This window comes from Vespula vulgaris, chromosome 11 (genome assembly GCF_905475345.1).
Source record: "Vespula vulgaris chromosome 11, iyVesVulg1.1, whole genome shotgun sequence".
NCBI classification, from domain to species: Eukaryota; Metazoa; Arthropoda; class Insecta; order Hymenoptera; family Vespidae; genus Vespula; species Vespula vulgaris.
The window spans coordinates 3,976,650-3,998,198 of record NC_066596.1 but is presented as its reverse complement, the minus strand read 5'-3'; the positions used below and the strand labels follow the sequence as shown (position 1 = coordinate 3,998,198).

At 37.8% G+C, this 21,549-nt stretch overlaps 1 protein-coding gene across 1 annotated transcript in view; it reads right to left on the bottom strand.

Annotated features, from left to right (window-relative positions):
• LOC127067564 (uncharacterized protein DDB_G0283697-like) overlaps positions 1 to 21,549 on the bottom strand; it is a 67,086-nt gene that overhangs the window by 13,739 nt on the left and 31,798 nt on the right. Inside the window, exon 3 of the mRNA XM_051002642.1 lies at positions 19,473 to 19,705. Coding sequence (XP_050858599.1) covers positions 19,473 to 19,705 — 233 coding nt within the window. The remainder of the gene's footprint in view (positions 1 to 19,472; positions 19,706 to 21,549) is intronic.

Here is a 21,549-nt window from a genome sequence, read left to right as displayed (position 1 = left end):
AAGGGCGAACGTAGAGCGAGTGCATTGGTTGGATCTCAACATGATTTTTTTTTTTTTAATCGAAGCTCGTAACTTGAATTTCATAATTGTTTAAAATGTACGGAATGTTCCTGTTAATACCATTCATCGTATTTCTCTGTAGATAATAAATATATATACAAAAAAGAATAATAAAAAAATCATTCTTTACTATTAATTTTCTCAAGTGGTAGTAACGAGTGCTCACGTAACATTTATACCGCATACCAGTTAGAAGAAAAATGGGAACGGTGTAATAACTCGAGCAATCTTGTTAATCAAGGACTAGAAATAATTATCCCGATATCGAAGAATCGATGCTGAACCTTTGACTTTCGTTTTTTAGCAGCAGTAGCAGGTCAACGTGAAATAAAAAGAAATAGAGATAAGGATAGAGATAGAGATAGAGAGAGAGAGATAGTCAATCGCGAAGCGGAAAAGAAAAAAGAAGGCTTTTGCCCTTGGTGATCCAGTGCAGTGAAAGCAAGCGTGGTAGGTACATAGGTATGTATGTATAATATCGCAGGTTTCGAGTTGGGCTCGGCTTCGTTGCTTGCGGAACACTTAAAGGGAGATTATAGGAAAGGGGTCCAAAAGGGGCGTCAGAGCGCGCATTTCTTCGCGTACGCACGACGCCGTCATTATCGCCCACGCGCGCTAACTGTACGCGCAATTGAATATCCCTTTGCTGAGGTCTCTCTACGCTTTATACATACATATACTTACTCACGACAATGTGAGAGGCCTACGCCCACGCACCTGCGCTTGCTACGTGACTTCTCTTCGCTCTTTTATCATTTACCGGACGAGGATTAATTTAAATACCGCGATGAAATTACCTCGGTGATTTTATTCTAAGATTTTTCTCGTCAGACCGCGTCAAAGTGCCAGCATCGTTTCATTCGAAAGATTATCTTCGTTTCGACCTCGTTTTAGTAGAAATAATTCGAAGGAATAATTAGTATGATTATTCCAATCATAGTCTATCAGTGTCAAACATTAAATCTTTTTCTAATTTTATTATCGCATTTTCAGTCGTTATCTATATGCACGTTATCATTCCTAGACCATGAACAAAATGTCGAGAGAACAGGATTAAAGTAGCATCGAAAAGTCTCCTTTCGTAAATGTCGTAGGTGGATGAGAAAAGATCTAGGAAAGACGTGGGTGCATCTGATATTATGGATCTGACGCCATAACGAAACGACTTTGAACCTGAAAAACAAAATATCAGTTGCAAAAGAGAGGAAGATCGAATAAAATTCGGCGTAGGAGTTACCGGTCATCGGCGTCAAAGGTCATTGCGCTTGCTGATCTTTTTGAGAAATCAAAAACGATAGGTTCGTCGAAGATAAAGGTCATTGTTCAGTTTAAATCTAATTCTCGTTACGAGCAAAAAAAGAAATTTCAGTCAATTGGCTTCCACTACGTTTTAATTCATTGCGAGGATCATTTACATAACTGATCATCGACATAGCGAGCTTTCTTACAGTGTGATTCATGTCCGTACTACGTTCTGGAAAACAATGGCGACCTCTGATCGGTAGAGTGCCATTAATTGACGATAACACGTCGTCATGGGCGTCTGGTAAGGTGCTAGTCTTGTTCTTTCTTCCTACGAGTACACGTTAACGACCCTGAGGATCTATCTGGGCGATTGGTTCCGATCAATGATTCCATTCATTGTGCCTTAGAAAATTCCAAAGGTTAATTACGTTAGAATTGTGTTATTTCAAATCGATAAAAGTAATAATTTTCATTTATTGCTCTGACTTGACACTTCTCAAAAGTGTCATCTCATTTCTGTACTTTCATAATTAAGTTAAAATATTTACTATTTAATGATTATTTACTAAAAATAGCTTATTCGAATCAATTTTACGGTGTGAATTTTGAAAGGAAAAGTTTTCTCGAAGAAAGTGTTGTTCCATTAGATGATTCTTCTTTCTTATAGCAGCAGTGAGAGCATTGGTGGTAGTTAATTCATGATATCGACGCGTTTAATAACTCGCGTTATTGTCGGTGTGTTCGGCGAAGTCACGCCTTTAAATTGCGTTTGTCCTCGGTATTGAACTCTCCTTCTCTCTCTTTCTTTTGATATTCCAGCATTGTCCTGCGGCAAGATAAGATAGCAGATTTTGATTATAGCCGTACGTGGTTGATTCACGCCTGCCTTCTCAGGGTCATTGACAGTTGTTCCTTCATAAAGCTTCAAAATATCACTGCGGCATCTCCGTTCACAATTCCGTGTAAGGCAATCGCGATCGCGATTACAAAATTTATATCGTCCGCGCGACAAGGATCTCGTTAACATGGACCAAAGGTTAGCTCGTACGTTCCTTGGATGCTGCTGCAAGCAACATAAGATCGTATTCGTAGAATGTAACGTACAATACTTGCATGTACTGTCTATGATCATTTTTTAAAAAAGAGCTCAAGTACAAGAGGCGTATTTTATATTCCGCGCTTTGCGATTTTCCTACATCGAATGATGTCATTGTTTCTATAATACGACGTGATTTCTTTTTTAGTGTCTGTGATTTCTCTCTCTCTCTTTCTCTCTCTCTCTCTTTCTCAGAAAAAGGACATATTTTTTTGCAGAGATAGTAGTCATGATGGTCGGAAGCTCGAAGATTTACCGTCAAAAATAAAGTTGTGTCTTCGAGTGAGGAATGCGTAATGCGTATCCATTCAAATTTTAAGTCTGACACGACCGTTCAATTAAACTTACAACTTTGTTTCCTGTTTTTTCGGTGATAAAAAAAATGCCGGTTTATTGTGCTTTCGCAAATTCTTAGTTATGCATAATGCAACGACGGGATAATCTTTTCTTTTTTAACAAAAAAAAAAAGATTTAACAAAAAAGTCAGAGTTAGCGTCCGCTATAAGACGTACTTACATTGGATTATTTCAAGCGTTTCAATTCTTTTCAGTTTGTTCGATTATTTAAGAATAACTTAATTTAAAACTAATTTAAACTTGTTCGTTGTTTTATACATTAAGATTCGTAAAAATTGATAGTATTATTGATAGTGCCATAGAAGATAAAATAAGTGAGAAATAAAAGGAAATAAGGAGACGTTCATGAAGCGAAGGCGTGCGTCTCGGCGACGCGACGCGCGGATGCGAGCATTATTATACAGCGACAAGTGAATAATTTTACGGTGAACCTTGCTATAAATTAGTCGGTCCCCTCGTCGTTGTTGTCGGCTCTCATCTGCATGGCGCCGCGTCTTGCATAACGTATAAATTCGCAAGCGGCGATATTCTCAACGGTTTCTCTTTCTGTCTCTCTGTCTCTCTCTCTCTTTCTGTTTTCTTACGTCTTTAAATTCCAAGATCGATCGTCGGACGTAAAACCGGTAATAAAACTCGTATAAAAGGATGCAGACCGTAACGTTCGACAGACGTCGAGCTCAAAGTTTCCTATCCTGTATGAATAGTTTAGAGAAGAGTAGAGAAGAAGAAAAGAGTGAAAATAAATTTTGCGGTTTTCTTTGTAATAAAAACGATACTACTGGCCCGAGATAGAGAGAAATATTGTACGTTGAATACCTAAATAGATGCGTTGATATTTTAATCGACCGAAACGAAACGAGATCAATCATGATCGTATTTAACCGGTTTTAGATCCCAAGGGCAAACTCGACAATGAAGGAACACTTCCGATCATCTAAGCATACGTAACTTCCTGTTATTAATCGATAGATCAAGGATTTATGACTATTTATATTTGCTATTCTCTTTGTTAGATAGAATTTTTACGCGACGTCCAAAGCATTTTTAATTACATTATATATATGTGCATATTGTTGTTAGTTTTTTTATTAAGTTTATAACTTATGAAAGAGTTCGTGCATCAGTGATTTACGTGATAGTAAAAATTAAGGATTAAAATGGTTAAAATGGTAAATGCTTAAATACGTTTTATTGGACCATTCAAATTTACCATTGCAAGAATTGAGATCGTTTAAAATGTTATGCATTTGAGAACTTACTTGTTCGAGCTGGCATCTGTTAAGCTGGAACGTCTATCGTTCGATGGAACGGTACCGCCGATTTAGAAATCTACTGAAGCAAGGAGTTCACACGTTCAGGCTAATCGGACGCGCGCGCGTGCTTCGAACGACATGGTAGGTGCTAATTAGTCATTCCGTGGAAGAAACCTCGAAACGTGCAACGCCTTACTTCAAACTCGGTAGTCCTCGCAGTGACCATTAGTCGTGTGGAAAGGTGCAGCTGATAAAAATTCTTTAGAGATGACAAAGCGATGACGATGCTGCTGGGAGCTAGTTTTATTCTTCCTCTTCTTATTCTTCTTCTTCCGTGTGCTGGTTGGTTAATCCTCGATACTCGAGAGGAACGAAGAGCCTAAGACTCGTCTCGCACGCGATATTACGTGAGCTACCAAGCACGAAATTTTTCTTTCTTGTGTCCACTTACGTCTGCGGTTTCGCGAGTTGTTTCTGTCTCTGTTCTTTTTAGCACATACCGAGTTCCAACATAAACGACAATCAACATCGTTGCGGAAAAAAAAGCAGATCTTTAACCGATTCTCTTCTTCGAAGATTTTCCTTCTTGGTTATCCTCGTTGCTGTCAGTTTGACACGTGTCTTAAACATTTCTCGTAAAACAAGTTCGGTTTTAGTATTCGGATTAGTATAAAGACGGTCCTCGTAGTCATTTGCATAGAATTGAATAAAGGCTAGATGTCTCGTTAGAAAAGTTTTTCAAGGTTATTAGATAGATACGAGATCGTATGTACATATATAGAGAACTATTTTGTGGGACAAGTTCTTCTACTTCGGTTGTACAGATAAAAGTAATTTAACGTCGAACTCACTAGAGAATTTTCCAACAGCTTCGAGTGTGGACGATTGCGATCTGGTTCGATAAGAAGGCGCTAACACGTTCACGCGAGGGCGTATCGATAGTGACACGTTCGATTACTTTGACCAACCCGTCCATTCGTGTTCTCCATACACGGGGTAAGTGTACTTCGCAAGGTCGTTTCTTCGTACACCAACTCAAATTCTTACAGCTTGTTGCTGAAGTGGATGTACATAAGGCGTATACGTAAAGTTACGAACTTAATCATAGTGGTCATAAAACTTATGACTAGATTAATAACAACTTTGCTAAGTAGTCGTTGGTAGGCGTAAGCGTGACCATGTACCTGTTTTAGGAGAGAATAAAATCTTTTATGGCAGATGGTTAGTCGATAACGTGTCATTAACGTTGCTACTAGGTGTCGAAAAACTTGGACGATGATCATAAGAGAAGATCAATGTTCGCGGAAGATCGTACGGTAATGGTAGACCATGCTATAATTTATTAGGATCAACTTTATCCCGACGTACGTTAGATCGTAACAGTAAATTCCAATTTGGATCGATCTCTTGAAAGATATTTTTCCTTTTAATAGTGATTGTGATCGTTCTGAAATCGGCTCGTGTGCCGTTATCGTGCTCCTTACGTGACACGAATAGTGTCGTTCAGAGAAATTCATTGTCACGCGAATATCATTTTTAAATATTGAAAATTAAATGGATAGGAATTTATCGTCGCTTTCTCTTTTTATTCGATGATGTAAAATAATTCTTATCGTATTCATCGCGATCACGATCGCAGTATTATCGAACACCAGTACTCTTGATAACTATACCAGTAGTTTCGTTCTTCACGGAAGTAACTACGAAATAGTGGACCTTCTGCACTCGGACCTCGTTAAATCGTTTCGCGGACGATTCGTGCCGTTCGACAGGCGAGAATTATCATTCTAACCGGCGGTTAGGTTAGCGTGTGTTACTGGCAAACGTAGGTTCAGGGAACTTGCATAGCAGCGACTGTAAACTACGGTAGGTAGGTTAAAAGCATCGTTTAGACATATTGAAAAAAATTCATGTAATTCTCCGACGCTAACAGATCAATTTAGTATGACTACTTGTTAGTCAAACGTCCTAGTTAACTCGTAGGAATCATTGCTACTTAACGAACTTGCAAGTTAACTTGAATGTGTTTCTATTTAAGTATAAATTTTATTGATTCGAATAAATAGCAAACAAAAATTGCTTATTCAAAATACTTTATTACGAAATTCTGTCGCATCAATCTTGGCTCCGTGATCGTCAAGAATTGATTCATCTAATAAGCTATGACATTTAGAATATTAGACATATCCCTTTCTCTCTCTCTCTTTCTCTTTATTTGAATTATGAATACACCCTAAATGAGCATGCACAGACGCACCTTTCCTGTTTCGTACGTCGAACTGGGTACTGGGAGAACAAACGATGACGAACGACTCTTCTGGCCATTCTTAAAACGTACGAAATTTATCGTCCTACACGTCCGCCCGTTCATGTTATAGCTTTTCTCAAGTCTACCGAAAGAAAGATGCTTCCATGAGCAAAAATTCCTTTTTCTTACTCGTGTCGTATTGTATGCAGATTCTCTACTCTAGGATAATCCTTCCTTTTCTAGGAGCAATAAATCTATTTTTACTGACACGTTAAGTACACCTCGTGTTTGTAGTTAAGTCTAGATTCTGCACGATTAACGATATAAGTTATTATAAGATATTTCGAGTTTCATTGAGAAAGATTTCATTAGGAATTCATTTTGAATAGGATTTCAAGTATTTACATACGCAAAAATAATGTGAAATTTACCGAAGGAGAAGTCGCGACAAGATAACAACGAAGAGTAATGTTCCATCTCGAAGTTGTTCGTAGGCGTGGTCGATCAATGAAAAATGATCCTTCGGTCTCTCGCACGAGGCAACCTTTTTTCGTTGAATACGTCCTTTAAAGAATCTATTCTCTATCTTCATCGCAGGTTACTAAGTTATGTAAATAAGACTTTTAAACGTTTAGCATAGTTTATTCGTAAAATACTTTGACATATACGTCACGAAACGTTTAAGTATCGAATGTTCCATCATGATTAGTCTCAACGAGGCAATAGATCGATCTATACCGATTAGAAGAGAAAGATAGTTCGAAGATTTGAGAACCTCTGTATGGTAGGAATCTGACGGTAAATTACGAGCTGCACGAGTCTATCTACGCAGGATGTCCAGGCTGCGCAGGTGGTCGAGTCGAACGTCTAAGAGAGAGGAGACGTACGACGAAGAAATTACGAGAGACAATCGATTCCTTTTTATCCGGGCCATTGATAAAGGACCTCGTGCTATTATGGAGAGGAAAGATAAAAGGACGAGATGAATGCGCTGTAGGGTGATTCGTGTTACTGGAAATATACGGATAATGTGCATAAAAGATGGAGACATTTATAAAATACATACATATAAGAATTACATACGCGTGTTTCCTTTGATAATTATTTATTGAAAAATATACGACGTTCTTTCTTTCTTTGATTTCATATTAAAATTTCACGATGGTGATCTCATTCGTTTCGATGTTTCGTCGATTTCTTTTTTTAAATCGTGTAATGCCATATACCAGATTTTTGTAGTTAATTTCCAATTAATTTTCTTTTTTTTTATTATTATTGATTATTTATCACAAAGGTGTCTTTTGGATATCTCCGAAAATGACGTCTACGGTATAATTTTATTGGCGGTAACGAAGTGAAAGCTGTTCGAGCTCTCGCGTCATTTTAATGATCGATAAATAAACAAATCGTTGGACGATGGAGGGAAATGGATCCAGTTTTAATCTAAATCGAAGTTCTGCACTTTAGATTACGAACCGGCCTTGGCGAATACTCGCTGCTTTCCCGTTTCGTAAGCGAAGCTCGACGGAAAACTGTGTGGGACGTTCTTATTCTGCAGTCATTAAGGCTAATCGATGAATCGTTCCACGATTTCCTTGACAATTACATTATCTTCGTTTTCTAATTTACGATCGAAGTAGTCCGATTGGAGGTTGAAACAAAGGAGCGAGAGGAAATTAATATTTAAATTAATTTATTACGTGATTTATAACATTTTATGATTTCCGAATCGTCTTTCTAGGACGTAGGAAATGTATTTCCTTTTGAACGTTGAAGATATTTATTGCAATTAATATTGAATATACGTCGAGTTAAGTTCACGCGATGAAATATAATTAATTTCGAATCGTCTTATATCTCTCGTCTGATTTCTTAGTAATCGTCGCATCGCTAATGATTTTTCATGTCTCTTTCACGGAACCAACGATCGGCTCACATCGTCGACGAACGGACGTGGCATAAGTTGCAACTCGGATCGCATACGTCGAGTGGTTTTATGCAAATCCATACGAGTTACGAAAGCCGTGGACGTTAGGGTAAAAAGAGAAAATGGGAAGGCCCTGCGTTACAGAAAACACACAACTTGTTTTTGGATTTGACTTTTAACCACGATGACTTCTTCTTTTTGACATTTTTCAACTTTTACTATCCTATTTCTTTCTGTTTGTCTTCGATCGTTCGACAAATAAAACGTCTTCGTCGATTCCAATTTCGTACGATGACTCCTCGCGCTCATTATGCTAATACCTAATTAACCTTTCGAAGTGTTTGCCTGTTAAAGAGTACCGGCGACAGGCCACTCATTTTAAGGTGTTAATGACCATTCCCGCCTTAACTGACACCTTACGATTATACGCATTAGTTGATATTTCCATTTTTATTATCGGAACACATGCCAGATTTTGCGCTCGACTCTTATCTGCTTTTAGAAAGGACTGAAATTTGTACCGCAGTCGTAAGACTTGAACGGTTTTTCTTGAAGAGCGGTGTAGTGTTTCGAATTGAAATTAATTTGAAAATAAACGTCGTGATCGGTTACTATCGCGAGTTAAATTGGGTGCAAATGCATTAAGTGTTTCAAGTAGTTTTATTTAGCGATACCAAAGGCAGACGATCTTCTTAAGTGCTTAGCTTAAAATAAACCTTGCGTGTTTGAGGGTTCGGTATAAACGTAAGTTCGCATAATCTATATCTTATTATGATGTCTTATTAGAAAATTATGAAAATGATAGTGTTGTTAGGATATTAAAATTGTCTCATTGAAAGAGTGCAATGAACGATTTTGAAGCATTTCCAACGCAACAGGCCAAAGATTATGCTAGAATACTCGCGAGTCCTTGTTGCGTTTGAATTACCGTTTAATAGTTTTCAGAAGCAACCGAGCATAGCCTCTTTAGAGTTAACGAGCTTACAAATAGCACAGGGCTAGTAGTAAACGCGCAAAATTTTATTAACCATAAAGTCATACTTCTTTGAATCATCCTCTAGAATAAGTTAGACTAGTTTAACATTAACTATAAGGATTCTGCCAATGGTTTTTGTTTGATTATTTTAAAACGTACATTAATCTTCTTTAGAAACTTTGGCCTAATTCGATTCTAAATTCGTTACTAACGCTTTCTCGTAAGCAAACTTGAGAATTTGTGTTGAAGCGTATGGTTCAACAAAGTTGTTACAACACCGATCATAAATTATCGTATAGTAGCGTTGAACCAGCGATCGTTTTCATTGACTGAAGCGATGTGAGTATATCAGATGGGAGCGGAGCCATTGCACTCGTTTGCGAAGAGACGCATCGTCAGACGTTCTCCGTCTCATACGCTCTTATAGACTATATGTGAGCCGCGTAGGAATAAGAGAGCTTTCGATATGCCAGTGCAGCATAGGATCACGCACGTACCCTACGTACGTTCGAACAAAAATAGAAATAACACGGTGCTTAGCATGAGAGAGCATGTCTGCTGTGTACGCGGTGGGATTATCGATACCTGACAGCTGACCCCGTGGGGTCAGCACGAGTAGGCGAGGCCTCCGATGGTGAAACGGAAAAGGAAGTCGTGACTCTCTTGGTTCCTTCCTTCTACCATTTCATTCTTCTTGTCTCGACCGAGAAGATCGCTTTGAATCGATTGTTTTCTTCATTCTACGATGCCACACACGAAAGACGAACCTTTATCGTCTTTTAATGCTTTTAACAACTTTTTTTACTTCATAACAGAGAAATTACTTTTTCGATCGCAATCTTACGTTACAGAGATTCATAAAAATAATACTATCGATAAACTATCTTTAAAATTGAATTTTCACGAGTATCGTTGTGTAAGAAGATAATATCGTCTTTAATTCCGTTTCGAGCTTATCCAGTTTTTTCGATTCGATTTCCGACCTCTATGATTTATTATGACATAAATCCAACAATGGATCCCATTCAAGTCTTACAATTAAAGTCGAACAAAGCGTTCGGATTCTGAATGATTGTTCAATAGTCAGTCGTGTATCTAGGATTGTTCGAACAAAACGCGCAGTCAGGTAGCTACTGTATTGTGGTGAATGTTAGGTTTGAATACGAATCAATTTGCGCGGTATTTGATTATGCTTTGATAGAAGGAGAAAGTTTATTGAATAGGTACTTGGTAAGATAGATTTTCTTCATCTGTGATATAAATCTATATACTTACATGTTCTTATTCATCCAATAGGACAATACAATTGTACATTGTGGTGACATTAGGTAATCCTCAATCAATGGATTAACTTCAATAATTCGTCGATAACAAAACCTTAATCAAAGTTGTGCTGCGTTAAAACATGTGACCGAATCTAAGCGGCTTAAATCGATAATAATAGTATTCGTTGACTTGACATTTTTTGCCGGCACCTGTCAAAAGACCTCTCAGGTTCAGTCAGGTGTAATCCAGGAACAGTATCCGACTTGCCATTAAAACGACGGACGGTGTTCGCGTTGACACAAGAAACCATTCACGCTGGACAGAAACATCGTTAATCTTACTCGAATGGTACGTGGGCTTCCAGAAACGAGAAAGTCCAACATCTCAGGGTCTTCTGGAAGCGGCCAGAGTGGCGACTCAAGAAAACCATTAGAAACGATAACTAGGTCTTCCCCTTTCCGATTGGGATCTACTACATTCCGTAAGAATGTTATATATCCTTCTCTTGGAGCAACCTGAACGGAACACACAGGTGCACTGGGCTCTTGTTACTCGCCTAACAAGTTTTCAAAGCTTGCTGTAGACTCCGGAATCGCTGGTCCAGATTCTGAAGCACGAGTTGAGTCATTATCTTGAACTGAAGAATGTACAATTCGTGATACGTCTCTCTCTCTCTCTCTCTCTCTCTCTCTCTCTCTCCCTGACTTAACGGATACAAATGTTGCTCATATTTCTAATGTACTATCTAGAAACGATTCGAGAAATCCAGAGACTCAGAGAGACCAGGAATATATGCCGCTTTTAACGGGTTTATATTACTCGTTCTTAAAAAGATGCTAACTCATACGATTCGTCGCACGTAATTCGTCAGTTTTAAGGAGCCTTCTTATGGGCTCGTATTCCTCACGGTTTCTGGAAGCTTTCAACAGTGATGTACACGCCCATTTTGGCTTCGTTTTATACGGAGAAATGGATAAAACAATGGTGAGTAAGTCCGAGACGAAAATGTCTTCTCCTTCTCCTGTTCTTCGTTGCTTCGGTCGCACTACCGTTGGTCGGCATTATAATTCTTGGCAGCGTTAAGGCCGCTCGTTGCAGCTGCTAGTCTCGTCAGTCCCTTCGAACTCGTATCTTTTTCGTATTCGTGAGTGGTGCACAAGGGAAATCGACCAGGCTGGATACACTTCGATCGAGCAAAATCCTTTCAGTAATTTCAGTAACTTCATCAAATCAACATATTGCTATTATTGTTTTTGCGAGAGCGTAATATATACTTATCAGAATGATCAGCACGTTTCATTATAGATTTAGAAATTGTCTTCTTCTCCTTTGTAATCACTTGAGAGGGTTATGTTCCAAGGTGTTGCCTGAATGAAGAAAGAGTTTCAGAAAAACTGGGAAAGCGACGACATATGCCCTGTAATACTCGGCCCACTTTCTCCTAATTACTTATGTCTTCGGCGTAAGTGCATTTAGTAGAATAGTTTTAAACGTATTGTATGGATAATAGAAGTGTTTTATAGATCGCCGAGTTACTTTTAACCAGTTTAACCTCGGCCTCCCCACTTTCTTCCAATCGGTATTTTAATGTCTTTCGGACAAGAGGGTCGTATGAAAAGCCGTCACTAATTGTGGCCTGAAACTAGTGCAGCACTTTGAACGCCTTTGCGATAACTAATGGTGCTAGAGCATAAACATCAAACAGATAAAATAGATCCTCTTTGAAAGAGAAGAACCATAAAAGATAGATGATTGTCGTGTAAAAGGAAAATGAAAAAAGAAAATTAGATTAAACGTCGAATCATTTAATTTCATTGCTTATAGCAGTTTTGTTTCCAGTGATTTCCTCTTCTTCTTCGTTTTCTTTTCTTTTTTATATGTACTCGAAGAAATATACGAGACAAGTTTGCAATATCGTCTCGTCGTTGCGATATGTCGTAAAAGAGTATAATGTCGTAAAAACGTCGATAGTTAATGTAAACGAAGGAAGAACGAGGTGACCGAGTTGTCATACGTCGATACGATAAACTCGTTTTATTCCATAGTAATCGTCGCTTAAGAATTCCACGTGGCCTTTTATCTAACGCACAATTCTCACCTTTCACTCGACAAACGATCTATAGGAGGACGTAAAAGGAACGGCATTAGATCGTTGCCACGTCAATTAAGGTTTATCACGTTCGACAGGCATCGTTGTCGTAAGTTTTATTATTTCTTAAACTTTCGAAACAAATCATTGTTGACTTTATGAATTTTATGTTTAGCAATGGTATGTCATTTATTTCGCAAATGAATTTTTTTAGATTTTAAAAGAAAGTTACGATTTACTAAGTTTCTTGAAATAAAAAGAATATTGTGTGGTCAGAAGCAGAAACCGTTCATGCGGTAGAACGCAGACATTATCGTGGAGTTTACTGGTCAGGGTAGCTTAACTCGGCCAGCTTGCTTCTTTAATTTTGAGTATGCCGACGAACGGGTAGGTACCCATTAACGACCATTTCGAGGTATCTCTTGGAAAGTACAAGAGGAAAGGGACGGTGGCTGTGCTTGTTTTCGTGGTAAGATTTTTAGCGAGCTAAAGGAAGCACAGAAATTCGATATGCCAATTTATATAGAAAATTTATAAGATATGTTTTTCTTTTTTTTCGTTATTTGATATCTAATCTCGAAGTAGAAATTTATACAGTTATATCCTTTGTCGTCAAACTGAATAAAGATATTAAATAATTTAAAGTATCGCATATATTCCTGTATGAAGTATTTTTGATGAACAACGCTTTCAGAGCTGACTTTGACTTGGAATTGTACCAAGAGGCTACACGTGCCACCGAGTAAGCATCGTACGATTATAGTAACTTGAAACATCTTGCAAAGAGTTTCCGAGAGCACGATGGGCAAATCTTACAAAAAAAGGTGGTCTTTAGTTTGCAACCGAGTGATGCAGTCTAAAGGAAAACGACGAACGTAATTTAATTTTTATTTTTGCCAAATATTGATAGATTTAACTATATAACTTTAAAATTTTCAAGTTGGATCTTAGTTAAAATCCCTATAGTTCATTCTCGAATCTCATGTTCGTTCGGAACGCTTTTCACAGGCACAACGTGATTAGGCGATCGTTTTAATCGAGGATAACGCAAACATTTAGAACATGCTTACAAGTGAGATCCTTCTAATCTATTTCTATTTACGTGCACGCGTATGGAGTTTGAATGTCAATCATTTTCATTTAAACGTACTATCTCTACAAAGTTTGTTTCCGAAATCGTTTGAAGTACGAGACCATTGACGGAGTAGATGCGTTAAATCAATGACTGTCTCTGCCGTTCAAGTAGATCTTACGCAATTTTTGAAAATTATGACAAGATCGGTAAATAATTTATTTTGATTTGAAAGTCTTGAAATTTATAAACGGAATATAAGTATTTAGCAAAATGTTCCGGTAAATCAGCTACGTATATTTTAGATTTAATTAGAGCTTCTCACGAACCTGGGTGATCCCATGCATCATCGTATTTTGGTATCGCGGAAGTATATTCTTCATTTTGCCATAAACGTCGGATTAGAGTAGCTAACATCTGTTAACACTGCCATCGAGATAGTTCGATTAAACGTCGATGGGAATAGAATAAAAAAATAAAAAAATTCATTATTTATGACTCAGTCTACGATCGCGTAGGTCTAGAACGATTCGGTAAATATAAATTTCACTTGGATTCTCGAACAGTAACAATATACTTATTCTCGAAAAATCATTTCGAGTTATCGAAACGGAGTCTCTCCTCGAAATATCTATTGAAAGTTTACGGGTTTCTGGAAAAGGCTTTAACGATCGTCCAACGTTAACCCAGTTACTCCGGTATATCTGCGAGGGCGATTTGCGATATAGCCAACGAGGAACACCATAAATCAGCGTATTTCGGTATCGCGGAAGCCAAGCCACTGGTATTTATATAACTCGACGTTCGTGCTGCGCGTCTTGAGGAGAGAGATGCATCATTCTCCTCTCTCTTTCTCTCTTTCTCTCTCTTTCGAGGAGAGACTCTCTTTGTCGATTTCTCGCCTAGCTAATGTGAGATCTTTGTAGCTCATTGGTGTCTTGTACACGGCCACGAAAAGGCTGCACGCGCTCGAATTTGATACCTAGCCAAGTGTGGTGCCCGAACTCTATGAACTGACTAACTCGAAATTCGACTAATAAATTGATTCGCATGAGATGAGAACAAGGATGACGAGTAGGTCGTTTCTTGGATTTTTTTCTTTTCTCTTTACTTTCTTTTTTGTTTATATTATTACGGACAGATGGTGGAACACGATAATTGCAGACAGGAATTGGAGCGTTTCGTCTCGTCGCGAGTAAAAGCGAAAGAACAAGATCAGTTTGTCTGTTTTTTAAAGGATCGGACCGATCTTGATGACGTTTCGGATATTCGATTTTCGTTTCGTTCATTAGTCACGAAAATTTCGATTTGCACGCTACAACAAGATAAAGATCGTTCAGAAATTTATGGCGATCATGTACGTACGTGTACTCAGTGAATTTGTGATGTAACTAGAAATCGCCATTGCGTTTCGTTTTATCGGTATGGAGCTTTGAAAAGTACAACATATCCTATTAAATTTATCGCCTTCTTTCTCGTAGTAACACCAGTGACCCCCAGCGATCCCGTATCCGTACATTTATCACAATCAGTACTCTTGATTGGTCGACCATTTGCACGTGGGCGTATCGAAGAGAAACGGGGATATCGTGCGATCTTTGTCGAGATAAAGAAATCGTATGGAAAGTACACGCCTTCCGCTTTGCATCTAATTAATGCCTTTCTACGGTCAGGAAGAATTCGAAACGTTTTTCTTTAGCACCTGCCTTAATCGCGATGAAAAGTTTAAACATTTTTATCTGAAGACATTTATGATTTCTTTCGAGCATAGCGAAATAAGCGTTGATTCGACAACGTATCTCTAATACTTCGAATCCCATTCCTTTTTTTTTTTGTTACATCCATTTATTTTCACACGCTGCATTACGTATTCGTCTGCACGCGCATACGTATGTACTCTCGTATATATCCGTAATATCGGTTCATTCAACTCTGCGTAAGGTCGACCAAAAATAATTCCAGATTCGAGCTTGCTGAATCTTTATGTGCGAACACAAACTGACCGAGAATTTTCATTGTCAATTAATTGGATCGTATATCCTCGATCATGATCTTGTTTATCGATTTGATTGAAAAACAAGATAAAAGAATAATGTAGAAGAAAGTGTTCAAGATGATATCAGCAACGTTTCGTATATTTAAGTGATACCATGTGACTGATTCCAACTGTGAGTCATTGTACATTGAAAGACTCGCGACGGCCATCCGGTGTGAAAGGGACTTTACGATAGCATTCGTCGAACGTTAAATTCCTGACAGCCCCTACCGTACTGTCTTCTTTTTCTCTCTTTATTTCACTCTTTCTCGTTCTCTTTCTCTTTTTTCCTGTTTATAGTATCGTCTTTTTTTTCGTCGGCGAGCTTGGAGTGCCAACAAACGGCGTCTTCACGCCAAGAACAAACAGCATGTTTTGTACCAGGGTTGTTTCATCGAAGACCGATGAATCGAACTTCTCAAAGTGTCGATTGACGTGCGTGCTCGAGCGAGACGTTTAAAAACTCCCGCGCACGTATCTTTGAAAGCAGCTCGGTGGTTTACAAGGAAGAGCATTAAACTACTGCTGAGTTTTACATTTACGACGTTAGGTCGATCGTATCTCGAATAGCAAGTAGAAGCGTAAAAACTTGGATGCTTGATATATCTTATATGCAAATTTATTTATTGTCGCGCCTACTATCGGAGGTCCATCAGCGGAATCACTTCAAGTGATTCGTAGACTGTGATTCGTAGTCGATTTTCTTTCGTAGAAACATAATTTTACAAATTTCCATTTTTCTTTTTTTTTTCTTTTCTTCTTTTTTTTGCGTGAAAACTGATATTTGTTTTTTCGAGTCTACTCATTACAATTATTTTCGTATTTGTATGCATCAGCATATTTGAATCCGAAAAGACTCGACTATGCTATGCTGAACTTATGCTAATGTCGTGTACGGTAATTACAGTAAAATGCAAATTATACTCCCGATGTTATTGTGCCCACCCCACCGGCAATTAGGCATGCGCTTATTGCGATTTATAACACGATGATTTTTGTCCCCTTTGCCATCGGGGAATCGTTAATAGCACGAGCTACGTTTTAACGAGTGACTCTAAAGAGATTCTTGAATGTTTATACCAGAGCAGGTTTATACTTATTGGAAATCATAATTGTTTGGTGAAAAATACGTAGGTCATTAAGCATTAATAGATTGTTCGGCTATCGATCTTGTCGTTAATGGATTTGTCTTTTCATTATTAATAGAATATTATAAGGCAAAAAATTAATTATCTCGACAAATAACAATTTCTATGATAATCGGAGAAATTTTACAATGCAATTTCTCCACAAAATTAAAACGTAAAATTTACAGGTCACACCTTCCCGAAAAGAAATAACGATTACGTTTTTCTTTCTTCCTTCGTCGACTTTTTCCTATATTAATGCACTTATGCTAATGAAGAACCGTTAATCAAAAAGTGTCGGAGATACGGTATGAGATTTAATTGATGTAATAACCATGAGGATTCATGATCGCCCACACGCCTAAGTTTAACCATTTTACGATGATCTTGCGATGATTTTTTAGCTGTTTTATTTTTATGAGAAGCAAATTAGCTTGGGCTGGTTAAGTCATTAAGTTTTTTAACGTCGACCAGATGATCGATAACCACCAACATGAAAGATGACTTTGCTTCTGCTTTCACCTCATCTTTCTATCCTTTGATTTCGTACGGCCATTGTTTCAAGATATCGAGTTCGAAAATAAAATTAATTGGCTATCGTAAAGCGAACTTTCGTTCTACCTAACCGTCGACGTTTCACTCCTTTTGTATTCTAAGCGTTTATCATTATTAGAAGATAGAAATCGGTTAACTCGTAATTGATTCATTTTTGTTCATTTATTTGTTAGTATTTTACCTTAAAACTTGTTGTTTTAATTATCAGCAACGTACCGAATGTGAAAGCGTTAGTTATTTTTAGTATGATATTTCAATATTTGATTCGTAATATCGATTTGACGATTAAAGATATCAATGGATCTTATCGTCCATACCAAGAATTGTTTATCGTGATAATTATTCTTCCATAGCACCACTTCATGTGGATAGTAATTTCATTTAGCAAGGAATCTATGATTTCGAGTTGTTTTAAGTTACATCAGTTACGTCATATTCTCGTGGTATTTTTATCGAAAAATAATTTCTACAAATACAAGCAAGTACAATTAAGCTATCGAATCGAGCTGTTCGTTCAATTGCTGGAAAGCAGAAAAGACAGCAAAAAGTAATAATTGAAAGGGAGAGTAACGTATAGTTCATAGTACGAAGCTGCTCGGCAGGTCACGCGTTGAAATCTCTCGTTCGATCGCTCTCATACTTTCGATTTTACACGCGTTCCAGACTGAGATGATTAGCACGACCACTGGCGATTAATTTTCTTGGGCCGTGATCCCTGTTAATCGCGTAATCGCCATCGCGATTATTACATACATCGATCTTTGAAAGACAGGAAAATTAATTTCCTCATCGTTTTAACCTTCTTGGTAATAATTCCATTGCACTGTTAGGCTAACTATACATTGGAGATTAGACGATCGAAAGTATCTATTTTGGATTAGTTTGAAGAATCTGGTTTATTCGAAAAATTTATGATCTCACTATCAGTCGAGACAGATTCTATGTTTAATATATCCTTTGACAAAGATCAAACAATTTGATAGGATTTAAATATCAGTTTATTCGACAGGTTCATCATGCGACTAGTCTTAGGAGATAACGTTTATCAGAGAAATATAGTATGCGCTGATATTGCTACAAATATTAAGTTAGATAGGCTCGCTTAAGAATCGACTACCAGACATAATGCAATGGAAATTGATCCGAGCGTCCATAATCGAGTGATAAAATAGTGACTTTAAGTATCGAGTTGCAAAGAGAATTCATTTACGAATTTATCTGAGGAGTATACTTGGCTATCCAATCATTGATTAAATGACCCGAGAAACGAAGATTCAAGAGTACTAAGAATTAAAATGATAAAGCGTTTGAAAGTTTCTTATCGTTGGATCGTATATCTCCATTGATGATTACATGGTGGACCACCATTAAAGAAATTGCGTGTCATCCAAACAATTTTAGATAAAACCAATTTGCATCACAATTAGGTAGGATTAATTTTTATTATCGTTCTAATACGTTTGCTGTCAAATAACTGGTTAAATCAAACGGGAAAAATTCTTTCGGATTTAGAAAAGATTTGTGTCAATTCATAATCAATCTTTAGAATTTATTCATGGAATTAACTGAGGAGCTAGGATATTTCTTCGTCTTAATATTCCATTTCACATAAAAGAGGCATATAGATGTTTTCAGCTAAAAGATAATCAACGATGTCTATCCTGTAAATCAAAATGACTTACAACGTAGCTTCTTCCCTGATCTTAGCTAATAAATTTTCCACAATGCATTTTGCCCGATCGACGATACTTTCTCTTACGATGGATAGAGTTCTTCGATTGAAACTTTGCTTCGGGCGATTTGAAGATCGTTTCTCAATACGATGTACATAAGTAGATACATCGTATAAGGCTCTTTCTCTTTGCGATTTATCTTTCGCATAATGAAGCCTTTGCCTAGTAGCTCTACGATTACCGTTTAATCGGCTCGCTCCATATGACTCCGTTATTAATTTTGTTTAATAACGCGGTATATGAGTGAAATATGCGGTGATTAATAATCACGTACCTCGCGGCCTCATTAATCGATATAATTTGAATTTCAATACAGGAAGCAGGGTATCATTTTTTCTTTTTTTGTACATTTACAAAAAAATTGGATGAAGTATAGGATAATAAAAATCGCTTCTACCAAATTAATAAAAAATAAGAGAATATTATCAACTTACGTAAAAAGATAATTCAACACGATGAGAGTGCTTAGGCACACAGGTGAGTGCTTCCGATCTACAACATCCGGTATCGTCCGAGCACCTGTGCAAGATGGCGCAGTGTGGAATGTAGGTGGTCGATGGACTTGGGTAGACATCGCGAACCGGAATAACTCTCGGACGTGGCCACTGACAGCTACCTTCTCTAGATACTTTTATTGCGTATTGTAGAGCATCCTTGATTTGTGCAGCTGAAAATTATGCAAACTTGTATTATCTTTGTAGAATTAGAAGATAATTATGGAACGGAGATAGCTTTCGAAAGAAATCGATAGAACGATCAGATGATTTGTCCTTATTGACGATGGCTACTTCATCATATGTTTAGAAACTTCATGCGTTCATCAAAGAAAAGTTAGTTTATCATACGAGCATCGACTACTTGTTGCAATATTTTTTTTTAAGATCGAACGATATTGGTCACGAAAGCTTTCTATTGATTCAAGGGAAAGATACCTAATCGCTTTCTACGCATACCACATACTGTCGATAATTATGCCGACGTCAGTCGTATCGAGAGGTTCGCTTTGATCGCGGAAGAAATGTCCTCGTCGATCGAGAAACTACGGTGGATGTCGCCTAAGACTCTATGAGGGAAAATTACATAGTTTGAGTTTGCACGGTCGCTTCCTCGTGAGAGAGAAGATCAAAGGGCGTCGCTACTTTGTTATTACGCAGGATATACTTGGACGATTCAATGGTACATACATATATACGTACATGTATACAACTCGCTCTTACTGGTTCTCTACGTGAGTAACATCGGGGAATGTTAGGATGAATTAATTCGACGCGACAAAGGGCAATGATTACATCAAACTCTCCTTCTCAGAGATGAAATAATTATGAGTCATGTCGGTCGATGCATAGATAGAGTTAAAAAATTCCCTTCGATTGCTTCTTCTACATTCAAAATAACACGAGTAATTACTCGCATTGGAAAATGAATTCTCATGTTTTAAAATAATGCTTATTTCAAAGTATTCACGAAAGAAAATTTGACCGATATCAAACGTGTGTATTAGCAATATCGAACTTTACGCCCGTAGTATTGCAATTCACGATGAGGGTTAATCGGGCCAAGTTCGCGAATAGGAAGATAAAGACGAAGACGAAGAGCCGCTTTATGAATATTGCAGACGAGGGCAGGATCGCGTCGTTTCTAATCGAAAATTATTACTAGCTATCGTCGTCTTTGCTCTCGCGTTCCACACTGCTTTTACGTTCGCAAGTTGGCATTAAATCGTCGTTTGTCAGTCGGCATTACTCGCGGATTAGTTTATTGGCCGTAACGGAGTATCGGAGGAAGAGAGAAAGAGAGAAGCAAAAGATTCCGAAGAGAACGAAGTAAAATCCAAACGGATTCGTTCTTTGATCATTTTATGAGTTAGAGTAAAGTTTCTTCTCTCATGCAAAAGCAAGAATCGGCCGCTTTGTAGGAACAAAAAGCTTCGACACGCGAGCTGTGTCGAAATCGATATTTTAACGAGTAGAATTCTAATATCTTTCGTGACTAATATTAAAAGGAAAACGATCTTCCGATCTTGCGAGTAATTACATGCTTATTTGCACGAAGAAAATGTAACATACTCTAATGAAACAGTATTTAAAGTACCCTTAATGTCCTTCATTTTAACGATAAACAACGTCAACTTTTTTCAATGATTTTGAAAAAGGATAGAAGAGAGGAAAGTACTTTTTGACAGGAGGAACAAAATGATTTTCGTAAGAGTTTTGGAAACGATGCCTCCGATATAGTCGATATATATATTTCCCTAGTCGTTTAATCTTCACCGCCGATCTCCGGCTATGCTAATTCTGAGCGTAGGCGTTGCTTCCACTCGGCACGGTCCGCACTGACACCGAGATTCTATCTGCGCGCGTTCACAATAGAGGCACGACCGTCAGGAATTCTGAAGAATCGCTCTCTCGCTTCGTACATCCCGTATTCAAACGTATTCCTGAATGTATTATACCGAGTGAAAAGAAGTTTAGATTCGATCACCTGTTATTCTTTCGAATCGGTCACTTTGAT